This window comes from Rutidosis leptorrhynchoides, chromosome 4 (assembly GCF_046630445.1).
Source record: "Rutidosis leptorrhynchoides isolate AG116_Rl617_1_P2 chromosome 4, CSIRO_AGI_Rlap_v1, whole genome shotgun sequence".
NCBI lineage: Eukaryota > Viridiplantae > Streptophyta > Magnoliopsida > Asterales > Asteraceae > Rutidosis > Rutidosis leptorrhynchoides.
The window spans coordinates 551,948,928-551,966,760 of record NC_092336.1 but is presented as its reverse complement, the minus strand read 5'-3'; the positions used below and the strand labels follow the sequence as shown (position 1 = coordinate 551,966,760).

Genomic DNA, 17,833 nt, shown 5'->3' with positions numbered 1-17,833 from the left:
TCCTTCCAGATTTTAGGGTTTTGGTTGTTCACTTTGGATACATTCATTCTCCAGATTACCTCATCTTTCCTCACACTCTGGTTGAATCTGCATTAGTTGTTGTTGGTGTCGGTTCGAATGCCTGCTGTTTTCTCCTTCCTTTCTCTGGCCTTGTAAGCCCTTAAACCCCAACCAAGTATCTGCATTCTGTTGAGTTGATTAAGCAAAGAATCAGCATTCTTTACCCCTTCGTATCGAACAAAGCCAAACCGATGACCATTTTGGAGTCGTTTTCTGGCAATGTACACATATTTTACTAACCCCCATTTGCTGAAAGCTTTCCATAATTCTGAAACTCCCCACGTTTCTGGGAAATTGTAGAACATGAAGGATGTAAGCGATGGTTGATTGACACTCGTCGGACGATCCCTATAGAAGTTCCCTCTTCTTGCTCCTCGTTGTTTCTCCCATCCATTCCTGTTGACGTCTTCTCCCCTCGAAGTGTATTCGAACGTTTGTTTGTTTCCCCATGTGTTTCTCTCTCTAATGTTTTCTCTCTCACCCATTTAAATTTACTCCAATCACATACAATACAAATGTTTATTAATTTCCATATAAACCGTATATATATACATATACTAAACAAAAATAAAAAACTTAACACAAAATTCCAAAATAATACAATAAAAAGCAGAAAACAAAATTATACCTCCTTCGACAATATTTTTTTTGTGTTTTCTTACTCTACGATCTTGGTTTTCGTCCGGCACCGTTTCTTCTTGATAAATCGGAGTCATCAGGGTTTGAAATTTACGATTTTGTTGAGCTTCGTTGAGCATACGTTGTTGCTCCAAGAACATTTGATGTTGTTGTTCAGGTGTTAACACTCGAATTTGAGGCGTGATCAATGGAATTTGTTGATAATTATTTAGGTTTGATGAACCACCACCCAAATAACTACCGTAAATCGACCAATTGTGTGGTTTATTGGGTCTTTGATTTGGATTTGCCATAATTTTTTTTGTATAAAAATGGAGGATGAATGAGAAATGATGAAGATGAAGATGAAGATGAATATGGGTGTGAATATATATTTATAAAATATATAATGATATTCGGAATAAAAAAAAATATCAAACGGATATATATCCGTTGATATGGTCAAACCACTCAGAAACCGACACGCGTCCCTGACGAATCTCTCACCTTCCGTCAGTTTCTAAACTGACGCCCCTACGCGTCAAAATCTGACACCGCGTTAAAGGCGTCAGGGGTTTCAAAATTCGCCAACTCAGTTGACGCGGGTCCATGTGACGTTGCGTTAAAACTAGTCTAATAAACCATGTGGTATTTACTTTATAAAATATATATTGAAAGATATCATTACGCAAGGTTGCAAAATTCGCTATTCGTGGATTAATAGGTCGGGACTTTGAAAGGATTAATCGAAAATTCGGAGATTAATCGGGGATTAATAGGATAATCGGGGATTAATCGGATTGTACTATTTACATTAAAATATTAAATTTCAAAAATTATATATGAAAATATAGAATGAAACCATATGTATAAATATAATTGTGTATAAGTGTTCATTTTATTAAAAATCTTTAAAATTTTAGTTCAACTTCATGTTAAAATGTTGACCAATTTTGACTTTGACCGACTTTGATTACTAAATTTGATTTTGACCCATCAATCGACGTTGATCAATTAATTAAACGGATTTTTAAAAATCCAAACGGACTGCCGTTAAAAATGATTAATTGATGATTAAACGGGTTTTTTGCAACACGTCATTAGGTATTACACAATACGTAAATATTTTTCTATTTACTTTGAAAATGGGAGAATTTGACAACTTGTGTCCAATTTTGTCAATCAAACCGTTTGAGGTCTTGCTTTTATCATGCTACAAATAAACTTTATCGAAAGTCTCACCAATTTCTTTAGTTTTATTTTTATGATATAAACTCTATTATTTTACGAAAATATCAAATATATTACATATAAGGTTGTACTCCGTATTACAATATATATGTGAATTATTATATATGTAATAACTTATAGCTACAATATTGATCGATATATTGCTTCATAATATTGTAATATCCAAATCCAATATTACATTCACCTCTTATTTGAAAATTAAATACCAAATTGTGATTTAAAAAATTATTCACTTTTCCAAAAAATACAACATTTAATTTAAATTTATTTACTAAAAATTAACTATATACTATAAAAGCGAAGATATCACGACTTAATAACATATGATATGATATAATATTAATTTTTAAATTTATTTCAATAAAACAACGACTTTATTTTATAAGACATTCTTTTAACACATTTGAAGGGTATGTAGATATACTGATTTGTCGTTAAAAAAATGTAGATTTACTGATTTATGATCTAGTATGTTGTATAATAAATGAAATAAATGATAATAATAATAATAATAATAATAAAATCATAAAAGAACTTATGAGATAAATAGCATTTTTAAAATTTAAAAGTTAGAGAAATAAAAAAAAATACTACTCCACTTTGAAATTTTTAATTCTTTTAGGAATAAAAAATTTGACAAATTGCCAAATAGTCCTAGTGTTTTACCATTTTTGCTGTTTTAGTCACTACCATTAATTTACTGCATAAATAGTCACTCAATTAACGTTTTAGTCCCAAATTCATCCCTCATACTAACAACCATTAATTATCCGATAGTTCCTTGAGCCTTGAGCCATTCCTAAAGCCTTAGAGCCAGAGAAAGAATGCATAACTTTAAAGCATATGCTTACATGACATAATTGTGGATCCAAATCATTAAAGTAAAAGCATAACAATAAGATGACTTAATGTTGATTTATTTCAATTGGATCGGAGTTTCTTTGATTAAATTGCAACTCCATGTCCAAGGAACGGACTCGAGTTTTGGAATAAAAAATTTCTCATTCTAGGTTTTGCGTAAATTAACGACAATTTTAAACATAAGAGGAAATGGATTATATATATGTTAAACGCACATGCAGGGCATATGTATAAAACTTAATGAAAAATTAATGGTCGTTAGTATGAGGGGTGAATTTGGGACTAAAATGTCAACCGAGTGACTTTATGCAGTAAATTAATGACAGTGACTATAAGAGCAAAAATGGTAAAACACAAAGGACTATTTGGTCAATTTTGTCAAAAAAAAAAAAAAAATTTATGCTAATAATTCTATGTAAGATGCTCCACTCATTCTTATCAGTTATCACTCCACTCACTATCCAAAATCCAAATAACACACACCAAACATTTCATACTCAAAAAGTCATTATCCAATAATCAATCATGGAAGATTTAATCTCTCAATTCACAATTCTCTCCGATCAATCTCTCTATGACAAAAACTTCGATCCATCAACGATCGAACAACTAATGCGTCTCTTCGAGATCGAAGCCTACAACTCATGGGCAGCAATGGAGCTCCAATTCGACAACGAAGTCACAGAAGCTGAGAATTCAATGAAAGAAGCCGAGGATTACCTCGATTCGGCTATGGAAGACGCGATGGAAGAATTCAGAAAATTCGAAGAGGAAATGGAACGCGAATCGAGTAAAGAGTTAAACGGATTGTTGTCGATCTCAGAAAGTGCGAGAAGGTTAGGTAAATCGATGGAGAAAGCTGCGAGTTATGCGTCGCATAAGTACGTTGAAGCTGCGTTGAATTCAGCTACTGCTTCGATGAGATCGGCTATGAAAACGGTTGCTTCCAAGGGAAAGAAAGTTCATCCGTCTTAATTAGGTAAATTTGATGGCATTTGTTGATGATTTGATGATAAAGATATATGAAATGTATTTTGTTGTTGTTGAACTTATTATGTAATGATGTATTGATTGATTAATAAATTTATGTAACTTTGTTTTCAATGCTTTACTTTTATCAAAAAAAAAAAAAAAAAAAAAAAAAAAAATTTGTTAGCGATTAACGACCGGTAGTAATCTGAACTTCCGAAGTCTGAACAAAGTATCCTTTCTTGTTCAATTTTAAAATTATAGATTAATTTGTAATGTAAATGCATTTGATGCGTTTAAACGATATAATCTGCTACTTAAACTGAATCCGGCACAAACTAATCTGCTACTTTAAAAGGTACCAGATCGATACTAAACAATTTATTTAAATTACAAATTAAATGCTTACTTAAGTAAATGCATTAAAACAATCTGCTACTAGAGTTTGTAGGCTCGTGGATGATTTATTCGTGCTGGTTTGTGGTTTGAAGACTGTTGAGGTCCCTTGTTTCTTGGGTTCGATCAGCTGGTTGCAACTGAGACTATTGGCTTCAGATTTCAGGTGGTTTTGTTGGGTTGCCTAGTTCTCAAATCGTTTTCGGGGTTCAGATGCTCTGTGAGGTGTTTCTTGGGTCTTTTCGGGTTCGAGGTTTTGAAGTGGTACAGGCAGGGTTCTATTCGTGAATTTTTATTTATCAGTTGTGCTGAGCGGTTGGTAGTGTTTATGGGGTGGCTGGTTGTGTTCATCATGTGGTGGCCCCTCAATCTTGGTTTGTTTCTTGTAAAATCATATTACATCGGGGTTTTCATGATTGTTGTTTGTGGGCTTCTAGTGTCGTAATTGTTGTTTTGTGTGCTCAGATTCCATGTTCTCGTGCCCTTATGTGACTATGTAATGTGTTATGGTTTGATTATCGAGAGATTCTTGATAGCTGGATCTTCCATTTGCCGTGTTTATTAAAAATCGTGTTTAGGCCAATTCGAGTGAGGTTTTAGGAATGTTGTTGTCGTGTCATGTTTAGACAGTGGCGGATCTAGGATTGGTAGTCAGTGGTGTCACCGGTTAAAACTTCAAAAAAATTTCTACTAGATGTCTTATTTCAGTGGTGTCACTAAAAAATATGTACACTATTCAGTGGTGTCACTAGTTAAAAACCCAAAAAAAATTCCACTACATCGCGTATTTCAGTGGTGTCCCGTGCAACCACTCAGGCTATAGTAGATCCGCCCGTGTGTTTAGAGAAGGTATCATTTATCGTGTTTGTTTAATATCATGTTTAGGCCAATTCGTGTGAGGATTTTAGATTGTTGTTATCGTGCCGTGTTTAGTTTTGTTTCCTATGAGTCGAGTCGGGATGAAATTCATTATACTTTCTAGCATCTTGCTAGTTTTATTAATAAAAAATAATATTTACTGTTGCCTTTCAAAAAAAAAAAAATTTAAACAATCTACTACGAATCAACATTGTTATGTAACTTAACAATCTGCTTATGTAATATTCTAAATGCATTGAAAATGTGTCCACTTCCACTCACATTTTGATTTGTTAATTAATCTGCTACTTATATACAGTCGCATTCGATGATGTAACTGTGGTAGCATGGCTCCGTAGTTCTTTATATTGATTTTGTATTTCAAATTTCATATCGAGAATACTGTTATCGAACCACATAGTATCGAAACTGTTTTTTTGTTGTTGCAAAACTATGAACCGATACTGATACTGATACCGATATCGAATATCATCGGTACACTGGTAACGGTACAGTTTTGATTTTTCGGTATTATTGCTCATCCCAATGTTTAAGCCGGTGGATCGTGGCATTATCATTTTGTTTCCATGTTGGAGAAGGTTTTTGGAGATGTCTAGAAGAGGGTAACCGATGTGGTAAGAGCACTGGGTGTCGTGATGATTAGTTTTCAGTGTCTTCCTGATAATTGGACGCTGACTGTACATACACTAAAAAACCGACATTAAGTAGAAATAAGGGAATTAGTTCACTGTCAGTTTTAAATGTCTTGAATAAAAAAATATATTATTTTTTCTTATTATTTAATTCTTTTAAAATATTAATAATTTTTTTAAAATAATTTTATGTTTACAAAAATACGTTCATTAATAAAATTAGCATTACATTTTTTTTAATTTAACTAATTTTTAACACTTTTATTCATTATTTAATTTTAACAAATATTAAAACCATAAAACCAATATGGGCCTAATTAACAAGCCCAATTTACGTGATCCATTTTTTAACCCTAAATATTGCAGGTGTCAACTTCTTGTGACCTTCAACCACCACAAATAGATATTGTAGAAAACCTAAATCAAAAATTGGAGGTAAAAAAGAATTTAATATAATCCAAGTAATAAGGTAAATAAGTTTGTTAACGGCTACAAACTCAAATTTCATACCCACTTCAACCATTGCATTCGAAGTCTTTCACGCGGCTTCGGAACAAGAGACGTTGAACTGACATCGGTCGGGTGTCGGTCGACCGTCCGTCACAACCGAAGCCGGTGCTGATGTCGGAACTAAAGGCAGACACAATATGCTCTAATGATCAGAATCGATAACGTTACATTTGTATTTTTGAGCGAATGGGTAATGCATCAATGAATAGCACTCCACTTGTCTTATTATTTGGGTTTGTTTAGGGCCATGTTTGGCATGAAACTTTTTAGAGCTTTTTAAACTTTTAGCTTTATGAAAACGTTAATATTATATATAAAAAAACTTCGTTTTGTTAAAAGAGCTTAAAGCTTTTAGACAGAAAAAAAACTAAAAATTAAAACCTAATAGAACTAGTATTTGGAAAAAGTTCCTAGCTTTATGTCTTTTTACTATTTATTTTAAAGTTTCAGCTACTCTGTGAGACATCTAAACACATATAAAAACTAACAGCTACTAGTTAGAAACTATCAGCTACTAGCTATGAGCAATCAGCTATAAGCTACCAGGTGGAAACCCGCACCAATCACATACGGTACATGGACGGTAAAAAACCCCTCCCCGTTACCCCCCCCCCCCCCACACACACACACACACACAACGCGATGTGAGAAAGGTGTCATGGGTGAAACTTCATGGCAGAGATGAAATTGTTGGTTAATATGTACCCAACGGGGGTCGAACTCCTGACCTCCCTAAAGGAGGCAGACCACCAATCGCTGGACCTCATCACAACTTCAAATTATATTATTATATCACAACACTTGATTTTTTACATTTATTATATTATTTAGTTATTACTAATATTTATTATATATATAAGAAAATATTAATATACATAATAATTGATATAACCATTAATGCTTTCATAAAATATTGACGGATGTATCTTGTTATACTCGACCTATTTGACACATTCACAAGACCCATTAGACCTGTTCTCTATTTGTTGAACTTAGGATTTGATACCTGTTTGATTTGTTCTTTTATATTTTGTATAAGACTCAATAGATTGAAGAAAAACTCATTGGACCTTTTTTAAAAGTTTTAGTTTACATTGTCAGTCCTAAATTTTTTCAAGACCTAATTGACCAAATAGTTTGACCCATTTGACCCAAATTTGAGATAATGAGTCTGAATTGCAAGAGAAAATATATATATATATATATATATATATATATATATATATATATATATATATATATATATATATATATATATATATATAACTAATTTTCAAACAAATTTTGAGTAGCCGTGTCACCCATGAGCTCAAACCTAATAATGTATATAAGTATTTAGTGGAGTAACTGGAACTTATAAAATAAAGAGTAAAATGACGAAAAGATAGAAGTTTTTTTTTTTCCTCAAAAGCTAGTTTTATTAACTTTTGAAAGGACTCGTCCTAATCCATCTGGACGAAGTCCATATCGATTACAAACGACTCACAATAGTTGATTACATCGCGAGGTACTTGACCTCTATATGATACATTTTACAAACATTGCATTCGTTTTTAAAAGACAAACTTGCTTTACATCGAAAATTGACGGCATGCATATCATTTCATAATATATCCAACTATAATTGACTTAGTAATAATCTTGATGAACTCGACGACTCGAATGCAACGTCTTCTGAAATATGTTATGAATGACTCCAAGTAATATCTTTAAAATGAGCAAATGCACAGCGAAAGATTTCTTTCGTACCTGAGAATAAACATGCTTTCAAGTGTCAACCAAAAGGTTGGTGAGTTCATTAGTTTAATATAAATAATCAATTTCCATCATTTTAATAGACCACAAGATTTTCATTTTTCATAAATATAATCTCATATCAGGCATTTCGCACGGCATAGAGATAAAAATCATTCATATGGATTGAACACCTGGTAACCGACGTTAACTTAATGCATAGAATATCCCCAAAATAGAACCTCTCGTCTGTATAATAATCTCGAAGTACTAAAGCATTCGTACCCCGAATGGGACTTGTCAAGGTCCACAGATCTATCTTTAGGATTCGCGTCAATCAGGGGCCATTTCCCTAAATTCTTAGGTTACCAGACTTGAAGGGCGATATTCGGTTTAATAATCCAACCATATAATGTAGTTTTTGATCACTTGTGTCTATTTCGTAAAACATTTATAAAAGCAGCGCATGTATTCTCAGTCCCAAAAATATATATTGCAAAAGCATTTAAAAAAGGAGCAAATGAAACTCACAATACTGTATTTTGTAGTAAAAATACATATGACGATATTGAACAATGCAGGGTTGGCCTCGGATTCACGAACCTATATCATTTGTATGTTTATTAATATATATATAATCGTAATTGAACAAATTCATATATTATAACTTATGTTATATATTATATATAGTTAATTTTATGTATACAAAAATGATTAGTGTTTAGATAGTTATAATAATATATATTCAGTTAGTTTTATATTAAAGGTACCTGACTTGTTATATATGAATATTCGTATAAAATTCGTTAATATGATTAATACGTACTTTTATGTAATATCAAATATATTTTTATATACATAATATTTATTTAGTAAAATAATATTAATAATGGTATATGAAGGTTGTATTTGATTATAATAATAATATTTAAAAAAATAACAATACTGATAATAATAATAATTATGGAAATTTTACTATTAATAATAGTTAGGATAATAGTGTTAATAGTAATAATAACGGTACTCATAATATTGATAATAATACTTATAATAATCTGATAATACTAATAATAATGATAATATTATTAATACATAATAATAATAATAATAATAATAATAATAATAATAATAATAATAATAATAATAATAATAATAATAATAATAATAATACTCATACTTATAGATTGATGTTAATGTTAATATTTATGAAAATAATAATAATAACATTAATAACACTTCTTATAATAATAATACTAGTAATAATAATAATAATAATAATAATAATAATCCTAATAAACATAACACATAATAATAATAATAATAATAATACTAAGTAATGATAACAGTTACAACAATATAATTAGCACTAGTAATAACAATAACAATCATCATAATATAATAATATTAATAATAAGAATAATAATAATAATAAAAAAAAACTACCTTAAAATGTTTTCCAAAAAGAAGACCACGCCCGGGCTCGAACCTGAGACCCCTCGCATACCCAACACACCACTAAACCACTCAAGCTACGCTGTCTTTTCTGATTAATATTATACCCCGTTTATATTTAAACTTGATTATATTTCTGTCTATTCCTTTCATCTTCTTCATTATCTCATTCGATCAGGGTGTACATCAATATCATAATAACCAATCACTAATTGTACTAGAGGATGTAAACGAACCAGAAACTATCTGTATATATTGATTTTGATTTGATCAGTCGAGAAAAAGAAAAATATATATATATATATATATATAACTGAAACTCGCTGTAGCGTACCATAACTCAAATTTTGATTTCGATTTATAAACGGTTTCAAGAAAAATTTTCAATATGAAATAAGTTTATAATCCTCCCTAGAAACTTTCCTTATACTCAATTGAACTCAAAGCTTAAACAAAATTTCGAATTTCGCTAATAACAGGCAGTTTGACTTCAAAATTCTACCTTGTTATAACGAATTGAAATCGGATATTTTGTGGACAGTTTCATTGGAAGATTCCTAACAAAATGGTTTAAACACATTTTGAAATCATTTAAAGAATCGAGCTTTAGTGATTTGGACTCAAGAACAGAGAACGAACATTTCCTTTTTTTATATATATATATATTTTCTGTGCTTAATTCATGGAATGCAGTAAGTATTATATAAAGTATGAGTTGTTGAATCACTAAATATCTTTGATTTATCGAATTTGGATGCTAGTAATCGTGATATCGATTGATAACAAAATCTGACAGAATTATTAATCAGAATAAATAAAAAATATAATCCGATATCTAATCTCAACTAACTTGTACGAATTTGATTCTGTTATCACATAATGTTAGACCAAAAACAAATTTATAAAAGGTTGATGTGAACGTAAAGCAAATTTTGTACCGGTTTTTGTAAAGTTCTTCAATTAACAAGTATAATAATAATACTTTTTAATAATAATAATAATAATAATAATAATATTAATAATAATAATGTTTATAATAATATTAACACTTAAAATAATACTGAACATAATACTAAAAATGATGGTATCCAGTAAATGATAAGAATTAATGATAAAAAAATTATAACACTATATTAGTTATCATAATTATTTATATTACTGATTATAATAATGTTATTAATAATAAATAATAATGGCACTTGTAAACATAAAATTTATATTAATTATATTGTTACTGATAATATTAATAGATTGTATTTACTTCAAATAATAATATCTATAATGATAATAACGATAATAATAATAATAATAATTTAACGAATCAATTGTATCAAAATTTCTTATATATATATTTATATATAATACACTGATATTTATATAAATATTTATTCTAGTACTAGTAATGAAATTAGTAATAATAATACTATTAATAATCCTAACAATAATTATATTATAATTTTACTAATAACAATGATACTATTAATAATACAATAATATTAATGTTAACATTTATCTTTAATTACAATGAAAGCAGTAATAGTACTAGTAACTATTTTTGTAATTTCTTTTACTATTTATTAATTATTACATAATATATTGATTCTTTATTATTTATTAATTCTATATTTATATTATAATATTTATAGTATTACTTATGTATAGAATTTATATATATATATATATTTATTTTAATAACAACCTAATAATTTTTTTACATTTTTAATTCCAATGATTAAAGTGTAGTTCATTAATTGAAAATATTACACCTTTGTTTATATATATATATATATATATATATATATATATATATATACACACACACACACACACATACATACATACATACATACATACATATTTACTTACACACACTTGTTTGTGAATCATCGGGCATAGTCAAAGGTTAAATGATTTTATGTAAACTGTTCCAAAAACTTTGAGACTCAACTTAACAGACTTTGCTTATCGTGTCAGAAACATATAAAGATTAAGTTTAAATTTGGTCGGAAATTCTCGGGTCGTCACAGTACCTACCCGTTAAAGAAATTTCGTCCTGAAATTTGAGTGAGGTGGTCATGGCTGACAATAGAAATGTTTTCATGACGATTATGAGTTGATAAAATAAAATTTTATCACCATTGAATAATATAGGTAAGATAATCTGATTATTCGAAAAGTACGAATGAAGCTATCATAAAAGAGTGAAATGAGTAAATGAATGTTCGACTTAAACGGTGACGTAGTCACGATTGATTTCCGGAATTTAAGGGATTTTAGAAGAAAATCTTGGAAATCTTATAAGATATGATTTCTTCGGAATTTAAGGAAATTAGGATCTTCTTTGGTTAAATGCGATAATCTGTTTCGATTGTTCTGTCGGATATTTCACTATAAATCCACCCTCTTCGTTTCCGTATTCCCACAGCTCACACCTTCCATTCTTTCTCCCTTAATTCATATCTTAAAACATTCGTCAATATGCTCCATCCAGTTCTGATTCTTGATATACTCCTAACTTTCGTATCTGTCATTCTTCTCTTTCATCTGCCACCATAGGAATCTATTAACTTCTACTATTACCTTGGGGTTATAGTGTTTTTCATTCTCCCGTGTCTTTATATTGCTATACGCATGGATATACACGGTTTGTAATTTCGGTGTTGTCATTGGGCTTCATATTTTCCCTTACATCTCGGAGCTCTTTGCCTTTTTATTATTCCCCCGACTTCTAGTAAAGCGAGTAATGGTCCAGAATTCGTAAGTATGGAATTTCAGATAAACATCATGTTCTAAATAAGAAAGAATGTATTAGCACAATTTGATTTGTCAAATTATCAGAATCACTGAGAATAGAACTATCAAGAATATATTTTCTTGATATGTTCAAAAGTTAAGCAGAATGAAAGAGTTATGTAACATGGTACATGATGACGTTATGATCTGTGAATCATCACGTTTCATTTAGAAACTCAGCATGACTTACTGTAATATAATCACGTTGATCAAGTGTCATTATATTATACTAACTCATGCATCAGTTCCCAACACTACTTCAAAACATTCATATTTTAAATTCGAAGGTTTCAGAATTTAGAAACTAAAATAGTTTCGTTTATGATATTATACAGATAACACGAAGAAATAAATAATTTCGGACGAGAATATTTATGAAAATATCCTCAGAAATATCGAAGATATTTATGATGATATTTTGGAATTTCTAAGTTCGATGGTTGATGAAGAAAGATTTTCCGCAAGATTTTAACATGACTTCGGAGCAAGATATTCTCTAAAGATTTCAACGGATCCAGAATTACCTTGATTCTTTGAATATATGTAACGACCCAACCCGTTAACCAACCAAAACTGCAAGATAAAAAAAATTTCGAAGCAGGCCTGCCCAGGCTGGGTGCGCGGCGCGCACCCCTACCTGTGCGCGGCGCGCACAGGGCCTGGCAGCCCGCTGTCCAAATTGTTCCGTTTTCGTAAAAAGATCTAACACTTCCCGTCATTTTTAGACGAAATGCTTTTCACATCATATTAGTATAAGTAAAACAAGCACGAATCAAAGATAAAACGAGTTTTACATTGCGGGGCCCATATATGCCCAAAATACCATTAAGAACGAAATACGAGTTTCGACCACAAAAAGTTTAATTGTCAAACGTAAGTAGAGCATGGTGTTTGGGGTTAAACTACCCAAATCTTGGTCGAACTTCCAAAAAGCTAAAACCCCCGAGAGCCACTAATCCAAGCGAATACCTTTGCCCTTATCCAAGCCGGATCCTAAAAAGGTAAACAACGAGAGGGTAAGCTAACGCTTAGTGAATGCAATAATTATACACATACATATATAACCTACTTACTTGCAATCACATACTCAATTACCTCATACACGCTAGCAATTCAAATGACATACCAACGCAAGGTATAACGCTAAATCACCAAGATCACAAGCTAGCACAAACAAATAGCATATATAACTCGAATAATATAAAGTGCCACGCTACAAACACATAACCATGGTTAACCAATAGTACAAAGGAATGGTACTTCGAATTTCCCATCGGTGTTCCCAACAACCGTTAGCGTACAACGAATTATAACACTAACCCCGGAGTGGTATCGATCGCCCGAACTTTAAACCCACCCGTCACGCAAAATGTGGTATCGATCGCCCAAACTTAAAACCCACACTTTACGCCCACACATAATGATATGGTATCGATCGCCCGAACTTAAAGCCCATATCATATATTAACCCGATGTGGTATCGATCGCCCGAACTTAAAACCCACATCGAATCTCGCACAAGTAAATACATTATATACACACATGTATAATCATTCCACTCACCTTGTCGACTTGGCGAGATTTCCCACAATAACTTGTAACCTTCAAAGCGAGTCACCTAACATAATTAATTCTCAATTAATTCACATAATAAGTTGGACTTTCCACCAACTAGCCTCACTAGTGCATTTATGACCCATTTGCACTAGATTCACACATTAAAGGTCAAGACTCCCAACTAATCACTAAAAGCTAGTGATTAAGGTTCTAAGACTTCCATCAACACATAACTAGGGTGTTTTCATACTCAATTTAACCCGCTAGGTCAAACCCACCCATTTGACCCATTTCAAGTCAACCATAAACCCTAGAACCCATTTTTACTAACAACACAAGTGAGCTAGTGAATAACTAACCATTTTAGACTCAATAACACCAATTATTACTTTGAAACCCTAGGTTAGTCATTCTTGAGTCCTCTTGACTCAATCTTACCCAAAACCTCCAAAATCACCAACAATAGGTTTTATGTTCATCACTAACCCAAGTTCTAACCCTTACACAAATTAAATTAAGGAAATCAAAATTAGAACTTACCACCACAACCAAAACGTAGCTATTGAGGAGATGAACAACTTTATAACTCTAGCTAAGACCCGAAACTAGCTCCTTCTTCCTTTACTTGAGCTTTGTCTCACTCAAATTTGGGTTTCTCTCACTGGAATTAAAGTAGAAAGAAAATGGTGGTTGAAAGTGGAGTTATGACTCCCAACCCACTGATCTGGTGGCCTTAACTCGTCTCCTAAGTGAAATTACCACAATGCCCTTCCAAAATATCTAATTAAAAGGCAGAACCCGGCTACAGTAGGAGTGCGTCGCGCGCACCCCTAAGTGTGCGCTGAGCGCACTTAGGCCTGATCAGAATCCGTCTTCTGTTTAATTCCAGAATTATTCCCACGCTTTATGTACTATATTTACACTTATATACAATAGATATTAGGGTGTTACAACTCTCCCCCACTTGAATCAGAGCGCGTCCTCGCGATCCAAGCCGCATGACAAGCAGGAAGATACACCAACACAAATTCTTCGAGTTCCCATGTAAACTCGGAACCTTTACTACGACGCCATTGGACCTTAAAGGTCTTCACCTCTTTATTACGCAACATTTTCACCTTTTCATCAAGTATAGCAATCGGCTCTTCAACATACTCTAGCTTGTTGTTTAGCTCAATCTCATCTAATGGCATCCATGACGAATCATCCGCAAGACACTTACGGAGATGGGAAACATGGAATGTATTATGGATCCCCGCAAGCTCTTCGGGCAATTCCAAATGATACGCAACTTCGCCAACATGAGCTAAGATCTTAAATGGTCCAATAAACCGAGGAGCAAACTTTCCCCATTTTCGAAATCGAATAATACCCTTCCACGGGGAAACCTTGAGCATCACCATGTCACCTTCTTGAAACTCGATCGGTCGCCTACGTTTATCGACATAAGACTTTTGTCTATCTTGCGCCGCTTTTAAACGAGCCCGAATCATTTCGATTTTACTATTCGTCTCCAATACCAAGTCGGTGCTCCCGACTTCCTTTTGACCCACTTCGCCCCAACAAATCGGGGTTCGACACCTTCTACCATACAACATCTCATATGGTGGCATTCCAATACTAGAGTGAAAACTATTATTGTACGAGAATTCCACCAAAGGCAAATGTTCATCCCAACTTCCACCGAAATCAATAATACACGCTCGTAACATATCCTCCAATGTTTGATTCGTACGTTCGGTTTGACCGTCCATTTGAGGATGGTACGCCGTACTCATATTCACCCTCGTACCCATATCTTCATGAAACTTCTTCCAAAATCGAGAAGTAAAACGTGTGTCCCGATCCGAAACGATACACGCGGGAACGCCGTGTCTCGATATCACCTCCTTAATGAACATTTTCGCAAGTGCCTCCGACGTAATTGCTTCTTTAATAGGAAGAAACAATGCACTTTTCATCAATCTATCAACAATCACCCAAATAGTATCAAATTGGGTTCTTGCTGTTTTTGGCAACTTGGTAATAAAATCCATGGTAATATGTTCCCACTTCCACATCGGGATTTCTAGCGGTTGCAACTTACCATACGGCTTTTGGTGTTCAGCTTTAACTTGCAAACACGTGACGCATTGCTCAACATACTTAACAACGTCACATTTCATGCCCGGCCACCAATAATCTTTCCTCAAATCAAGATACATTTTCGTCGCGCCCGGATAAATGGAATACTTTGACTTATGTGCTTCATCAAGTAGCACCCGCCGGTAATCACCCATCTTAGGCACCCACACTCTTCCTTGAAAAGACAACAAACCACGCGAACCTATAGTAATGAATTCCGATTGCCCCACAATACGTTCCGCATGCTTGTTGTGAACGTAAGCCTCTATTTGAATCACACCAAGCTTTTCAAGAAAATCGTTAGTAATAATCATACGTAACAATCCCAATCGTAACGCCGGGTGGTGACTCTTTCTGCTTAACGCATCCGCGACCACATTCGCCTTGCCCGGATGATAAAGTATCTCACAATCATAATCCTTCGCCACATCCATCCATCCATCTACGTTGACGATAATTCAAATCCCGTTGATCAAAAAGATGTTTCAAACTCTTGTGATCCGAATAAATCGTACACTTGACACCATACAAGTAATGGCGCCAAATTTTCAAAGCATGGACTACCGCCGCTAATTCAAGATCATGAGTCGGGTATCTCTTTTCATGTTCCTTTAATTGGCGAGAGGCGTAAGCGATAACTTTACCTCATTGCATTAGAACACACCCGAGCCCATTCAAAGAAGCATCACAATAAACCGTCATATCATCTACACCTTTCGGCAATACTAAGACCGGAGCTTGACACAATTTCTCTTTCAACAATTGAAAAGCGATTTCTTGTTCGTTCTCCCAATTGAATCTCGTATTCTTCCTTGTCAACTTAGTTAATGGAGAAGCAATCTTTGAAAAGTCTTGGATAAACCGACGATAATAACCGGCCAATCCGAGAAAACTTCGGATTTCCGTAGGCGTAGTCGGTTGTCCCCAACTCTTCACCGCCTCTATCTTCCCCGGATCAACTTGAATACCATTCTCGTTCACAATATGGCCAAGGAATTGAACCTCCCTTAGCCAAAATTCACATTTTGAGAACTTAGCATACAACTTCTCCTTCCGCAACGTCTTCAACATACTATGCAAATGATGTTCATGTTCCTTCATACTCCTCGAATAGACAAGTATGTCGTCGATGAACACAATTACCGACTTGTCCAACATAGGTTGGCACACTCAGTTCATAAGATCCATGAATGCCGCCGGCGCATTCGTAAGACCAAAAGGCATCACCACAAACTCAAAATGCCCGTAACGCGTTTGAAAAGACGTTTTCTCAATATCTTCCTCACGGACCCTCATTTGATGATAGCCGGACCGTAGGTCAATTTTAGAGAAATATGTCGCACCTTGGAGTTGGTCAAACAAATCGTCAATCCTAGGCAATGGATAACGATTCTTGATCGTCACTTTATTCAACTCCCGATAATCAATGCACATACGCATACTACCATCTTTCTTCTTCACGAACAAGACCGGAGCGCCCCAAGGCGAAGCACTCGGTCGAATAAAACTCTTCTCAAGTAACTCTTGGGTTTGATATAACAATTCTTGCATTTCCGTCGGCGCTAAACGATAAGGAGTTTTTAGCAATGGGAGTAGCTCCCGGAACCAACTCAATGCGAAATTCAACTTGTCTTTCCGCCGGAACACCCGGTAACTCATCCGGAAAAACGTATTCGAATTCACTAACCTCCGAAATCTCGCGAATGGGTGGTGGCTCATCACGAGTATCAACAACATGGGCAAGAAAAGCCATGCCACCACTAAAAAGGAAACGACGTGCCCGTGCAAAAGTGTATATCGGCACAAGTCTTCTACGCTTATCGCCATGAATAATTAACTCTCCCCCACTTGGGGTCTTCACACGAATAGACTTTTCATGGCATGCAATATCGGCTCTATTACGATCGAGCCAATCCATACCAACAACAATATCGAAATCACCCAAAGTCATCGGGATGAGGTCAATTTTAAAGTTTTCGGCACCAAACACAACATTA

The 17,833-nt window shown here is 33.4% G+C and overlaps 1 protein-coding gene across 2 annotated transcripts; it reads left to right on the top strand.

The window, feature by feature from the left end:
- Positions 1–3,244: 3,244 nt before the first annotated feature.
- On the top strand, positions 3,245–4,765 carry LOC139845225 (uncharacterized). Of its 2 annotated transcripts, none has more exons than XM_071835471.1 (2): positions 3,245–3,769; positions 4,211–4,765. In XM_071835471.1, the coding sequence occupies exon 1, from the start codon at positions 3,316–3,318 to the stop codon at positions 3,763–3,765; it is 450 nt and encodes a 149-aa protein (XP_071691572.1). In that variant the 5' UTR covers positions 3,245–3,315; the 3' UTR covers positions 3,766–3,769; positions 4,211–4,765. The 2 variants fall into 2 exon arrangements, with proteins under 2 accessions (XP_071691572.1, XP_071691571.1); XM_071835470.1 differs by having other exon boundaries at positions 4,202–4,763.
- The last annotated feature ends 13,068 nt before the right edge of the window (positions 4,766–17,833 follow it).

What these genes read in the sequence shown, in the direction of transcription:
- LOC139845225 (XM_071835471.1), top strand. Translation starts at nt 3,316, where the DNA reads ATGGAAGATTTAATCTCTCAATTCACAATTCTCTCCGATCAATCTCTC.